Here is a 5,556-nt window from a genome sequence, read left to right as displayed (position 1 = left end):
AAAAAAATATATATATATAGAGATGTATTTGTGATAACATAAAATATAATTGCATTTATTTCTATTGTCAATCAAGGTGAGACTGAACATGAACAAGGCACAGGAGAAACAGAATGAGAGCCACCGGAGGAGAATCAAGACCAGGTGCTTTGAACATCCGGGCTAATAACTTGGAAGAAGGACGAATAGAAGACGAGACCTGGGAAACCTTGGTGCTCTTTCTCTCCTAGCTGGGGTCACCATCCATTAAGGTGAATATTAAAATCTCACATTATAACTATTTGCCTCCTCGTGGTGGGCGGTATCGCCAAATTGTCCATCTCAAGGCCAAGCGCTGGGTCACGTTAAGTAACCAGGGGTGGCAGGTAGCCTAGTGGTTAGAGTGTAGAGGAGGCAGGTAGCCTAGTGGTTAGAGTGTAGAGGCGGCAGGTATCCTAGTGGTTAGAGTGTCGAGGAGACAGGTAGCCTAGTGGTTAGAGTGTAGAGGAGGCAGGTAGACTAGTGGTTAGAGTGTAGAGGAGGCAGGTAGACTAGTGGTTAGAGTGTAGAGGAGGCAGGTAGACTAGTGGTTAGAGTGTAGAGGAGGCAGGTAGCCTAGTGGTTAGAGTGTAGAGGAGACAGGTAGCCTAGTGGTTAGAGTGTAGAGGAGACAGGTAGCCTAGTGGTTAGAGTGTAGAGGAGACAGGTAGCCTAGTGGGTAGAGTGTAGAGGAGACAGGTAGCCTAGTGGGTAGAGTGTAGAGGAGACAGGTAGCCTAGTGGGTAGAGTGTAGAGGAGACAGGTAGCCTAGTGGTTAGAGTGTAGAGGCGGCAGGTAGCCTAGTGGTTAGAGTGTAGAGGAGGCAGGTAGCCTAGTGGTTAGAGTGTAGAGGAGGCAGGTAGACTAGTGGTTAGAGTGTAGAGGCGGCAAGTAGCCTAGTGGTTAGAGTGTAGAGGAGGCAGGGTAGCCTAGTGGTTAGAGTGTAGAGGAGGCAGGTAGCCTAGTGGTTAGAGAGTTGGGACCGTAAGCAAAAAGTTGCTGGATCGAATCCCTGAGCTGACAAGGCAAAACAATATGTAATATTCTCCTGAACAAGGCAATTAATTGTTCCCCGGTAGGCCGTCATTAAAACAAATACTTTTAATAAAGGTTCAAACATTTTCTTTTTTAAGTAATCGCCATTTCCAGGTAGGTACTGTTAAGGTGTATGACATCACCTTGGAGTTTCTCTCCCAACTCACCTCTCTGATCTTTTTCAGGGACCATCCCTTACCTCCCTCATCACCTCCCTCATCACCTCCCTCATCAAACCCACTGACAGGTTTCCTTTCTTTTCTGTCCTTTCTTTTCTGTCCGCCATTAACATTATTGTCTGATTATAGTCTGATCAAACATTTTTTTAAATTCAATCATTCAGTAACTGTATTTTTTACCTGATAAACCTGTAACCTGTGTGTTTGCTTGTTTACGTCTCTGTCTCCTACCCTGGTTCCCTTTAACTCTGCTCCCGTTCTCCAGGACCTAGTGGTTCTGCCCAACACCCAGATGTGGATCCACCTGATGTCCTCCATTACCTGTTCTCCAGGAACTAGGGGTTCGGCCCAACACCCAGACCCACCTGATGTCCTCCATTTCCTGTTCTCCATGACCTAGGGGTTCTGCCCAACACCCAGAACCACCTGATGTCCTCCATTTCCTGTTCTCCAGGACCTAGTGGTTCATTTAGCCTATTTGGTAACAAATTTGACGTGTGGAAAAGTCAAGATTCCTAGACAGGCTATTGTTTGTCAATGTTACGTTCCCCATTTCTGTGTTAGGTGTGTGCTTCAGGATGGCTTCCTGAAATCCCCTCAAGCAGCTGATTACCAATGCCTTCTGAAGCTATAATAAAGCCAGTGTTCTGTTCAAGAGGGATATCAATTGCTGAGAGAAAGATTGATTGTGATATAGAGAGATGATTGCTGAGAGAGGAGGCTGATGGCTGTGGGTTATTTACTGTGTTAGTTGTTGCTGAGAACAGCTTTGGTATGTTCTGTGTTAGTTTGTTGCTCTGTCAGATAGAGCTTATTTGAAGTAATTTGTTTCTCAGTATGTTTGAAATTGTTTAATATTCTGTTTCATTTGTTCCCAGGGGGGAAGGAGAAGGCACCTAGGAAGTCCTTAGGCAAGAGGCCCGCGGGCATACATAACCCGTAGTATATTCACTGTCTATGCACACTAGGTAAGGCCTGGGTGGACCACCCCCTGTATTTTTTTACCTTGTCAGCTCGGGGGTATGAACTTCCAACCTTCCGGTTACTAGTCCAACGCTCTAACCACTAGGCTACCCTGCCGCCCCAACACCGACTCTATCTTTTTGGTCTTTTGTGTACCACTAATATTCTACATTGCGGAGCCTTTAAAAAAACCAAACAATATTTTTGATAGGCTAGTAGACTATTCGGAAATAATCCTGGAGTTAATCATTATTATAGCCTAGATCGCTTTATATAATATGGACTTATTTTTTTCTAAGACTAAACAAACAAGGGGTAGCATATGCTTTTTGCCTGTCTCAACAAGGGTTAGGCCTATATCCTCACATACCCCCTCAATTCGACCTCTGCTTTTAAACATAAGACATCTCCATAGAAATGTAAAGCCTAAGGATCAAGTGATGACAGTGATTATGTCTGGTAAACTGGGAACTCGGGGCAGGGACGGGGGACGGGGGACGGGGGACTTTTTGGTCATATCATGACCATCAGTGATTTTCAGGTCAGAGAAAGATGCCAGAGTTTCTGAATTGGAATTTCGAGTAGGATGACCGGTCAAAACAACAAATAATCCCAGTCTGAGCTCGTTTTTTCCCCTAAGTTCCAAGTTGTTTTGAACGCACTGAAGTCGGAAGTCAGAGATTGCAGAGTTCCGAGGTATTTTGAATGCTCCACTAGATAACTACCTCTTATTTCTGAATAGGACTACCTCCAACAAAGAAGACCTTGTCTCCATTGACAGTCCATGTTAATTCATGGAGGTATTTTATGAGGCTAGGAAGACGTTAGGTGACTTTGTGAAAGGTATCAGTAGCTTCACGAGGCTTAATTCTGGCACTTATCACCCCCTATAGGTGTGTATTGACGTGAGAAATAGGCGTATCTACACAGCGATGGTGGCTGGCTGCGATATCAACTAGCCTAATAATTTTTGTATTGAGTTGCCTATTTGAGCTAAATCGACAAATGAAATTGATTAGATTACTCTGGCAATCATTTAATTTTTGTTAACAAAATCATGTGCATTTGTACAAACGTCACGTTTGAATGGTGTTCATGGTAAGATCGTTCCTAATAAATTTACCAGCAAACTGACACGTGACGTGTCTGTGTCACGTTGCATGACGTGAAAACTATGTCTACATGACGTGTATGTGTCACGTGACATAAACGTGACGTGAACGCGTCAGCAAGTTTGATGCCTTGGAAAAAAAACTTGTCTCCATTGACAGTCCATGTTAATTCATGGCGGTATTTTATGGCGCTTGGAAGACGTTTAGGTGACTTTGTGAAAGGTATCAGTAGCTTCACAAGGCTTAATTCTGGCACTTATCACCCCCCAATAGGTGCAGCTAGGGAGATGAACAATCTAATGGGCCACACCAATCAAACACTGGCCCCTTTAGTTGAGTGGTGTGATTTGATTGATTCTAGATGGTATCGGAATCCTATTGTATTTATAATAGTTTCTACATCTCCTTTTTCTTTTATCAGAATGTAACATGGGTGTAAACAATCTGTAACAATCTGTAACAATCTGTAACAATCTGTAACAATCTGTAACAATCTGTAACAATGTAACATTTTTTTTTTTAAATTGTTTTTATTTAACCTTAATTTAATTAGGCAAGTCAGTTAAGAACAAATTCTTATTTACAATGACAGCCTACTTGTAAAGCTCCCCCCCCCCCCCCCCCGACCAGTTGTGATACAGCCCGGGATCGAACCGGGGTCTGTAGTGACACCTCTAGCGATGCAGTGCCTTAGACCGATAACATCTGATAACAATATTTATTGTTCTATCACATTTTTTAAGTCTCTTCTTTCAACAGTGAACAATTTCTAAACAATCTCATAAAATTTGTACTGTAAAAAAGAATATCGTCACTGATGCTGAAAGCCTCATGCTTAGCATTCCCATTTATGTCATAGATATCATACGTTTTCAATGACTGGAGAGGAACTTCCCTCTGTCCATTTACCAAATTAAATATACATATTCATATTTATTCATACAGTCAATAATCAATAGGGGTCCTCCTCACTGTGTTGTATCCTAACAGGTGTTCTCTGTTTGGATTCCACCACCAGTATCCCATCATGACATAGCAGAGCCCTCAGACCCCCCGCCTGCTGTAGTTTCTCAGGCAGTGGGTCCTGGCGGGTGAAGCTTCGGGTAACAAACCCATGTTCATCCATTCTGGCTCCATGCTGAGCCTTGATCAAGAGCCATCCTTCAAACACCTGAATCATGATATCCTCAGGTCTGAACTGGGACACGTCCAGAAGCACCTGGAAAACAGGCTCAGTCCGCTGGGGTTGGGTTGTGGTAGTACCGTCGCAGACCCCTTCTAGCTTCACTACCCCTGGGTCGGGCCTCACTACCTCAGGGTCGGGCCTCACTACCCCAGGGTCGGGGAAGGCAGGCCCGGGCAGGGCGAACAGGTCATGGTCCTCCACACAGTCGTCCAAGTCCCTTCCTTGGAACAGGGCCTGGTGGCGGACTGGGCTGTTCACCCAGTGGGTTATACACAGTCCCTCCATGGTTCTGCCTTCCTCCCAATCCATGTCCCAGAAAGCCTCTTGTGTTGCTGCTGTGTGGCAGAGAGGAGTGAGCTTCACAGTCGCACAAATAAAATCAAGGAATGAAAAGAAACTGCAGTCGCTACTTCTCTTTCAAACCAAGGTGCATGAACAACTGAGCAAACGGAATGAGAAGATATCCAGCCAGTCAATAGTCATTCAGAAACACTTTTCTATTGTTAAACCCCAGTGCTAATCAGTCAGAAACACTTTTCTATTGTTAAACCCCAGTGCTAATCAGTCAGAAACACTTTTCTATTGTTAAACCCCAGTGCTAATCAGTCAGAAACACTTTTCTATTGTTAAACCCCAGTGCTAATCAGTCAGAAACACTTTTCTATTGTTAAACCCCAGTGCTAATCAGTTAGAAACACTTTTCTATTGTTAAACCCCATTGCTAATCAGTCAGAAATACTTTTTTCTTTTATCGCCATGGCAAAGCAGAGGATTGCGATTGACGGGTCTGTGATCGTGTCGCTTGCAGTCTCTCAGTCTGAAAACCTCTTGTATATTGCTGTGGCACTGAGTCACTGAGTTTGACAGTCGGTCAGATGAAATCAAGACAGGACATGGCCTATATTTAGGACAGCGTGTGATAGGTGCTCTATCAGACTCCCATGTTGCTGTGGCAGAGGAGTGAGCCTGACGAACAGTTAGCTGAAATCATGGCAAACTATGTCTATATTAAGGACAGCGTGTTATTCTGGTGGGTGGTAGTTTCTGGGGGGTGGTGGTTTCT

At 44.1% G+C, this 5,556-nt stretch overlaps 1 protein-coding gene and 1 long non-coding RNA gene across 3 annotated transcripts; one reads left to right on the top strand and one right to left on the bottom strand.

Annotated features, from left to right (window-relative positions):
• Positions 1 to 20: 20 nt before the first annotated feature.
• Positions 21 to 2,200, top strand: LOC109871321 (uncharacterized). Of its 2 annotated transcripts, XR_004207749.1 has the most exons (4): positions 21 to 251; positions 1,239 to 1,300; positions 1,498 to 1,713; positions 2,111 to 2,200. It is a non-coding gene; the product is annotated as an uncharacterized LOC109871321 (long non-coding RNA). The 2 variants fall into 2 exon arrangements; XR_002252278.2 differs by having other exon boundaries at positions 1,498 to 2,190.
• Positions 2,201 to 3,931: 1,731 nt separating this feature from the next.
• On the bottom strand, positions 3,932 to 5,338 carry hspb3 (heat shock protein, alpha-crystallin-related, b3). The gene is made up of 2 exons (XM_031816604.1): positions 5,233 to 5,338; positions 3,932 to 4,828 (listed from the first exon to the last, which is right to left on the bottom strand). The coding sequence occupies exons 1-2, from the start codon at positions 5,249 to 5,251 to the stop codon at positions 4,260 to 4,262; spliced, it is 588 nt and encodes a 195-aa protein (XP_031672464.1). The 5' UTR covers positions 5,252 to 5,338; the 3' UTR covers positions 3,932 to 4,259.
• Positions 5,339 to 5,556: the final 218 nt, after the last annotated feature.

The sequence above is a fragment of the Oncorhynchus kisutch genome, linkage group LG3 (assembly GCF_002021735.2).
Source record: "Oncorhynchus kisutch isolate 150728-3 linkage group LG3, Okis_V2, whole genome shotgun sequence".
NCBI classification, from domain to species: Eukaryota; Metazoa; Chordata; class Actinopteri; order Salmoniformes; family Salmonidae; genus Oncorhynchus; species Oncorhynchus kisutch.
The sequence above is the reverse complement of the archived record's forward strand: the minus strand, read 5'-3'. Positions and strand labels throughout refer to the sequence as shown.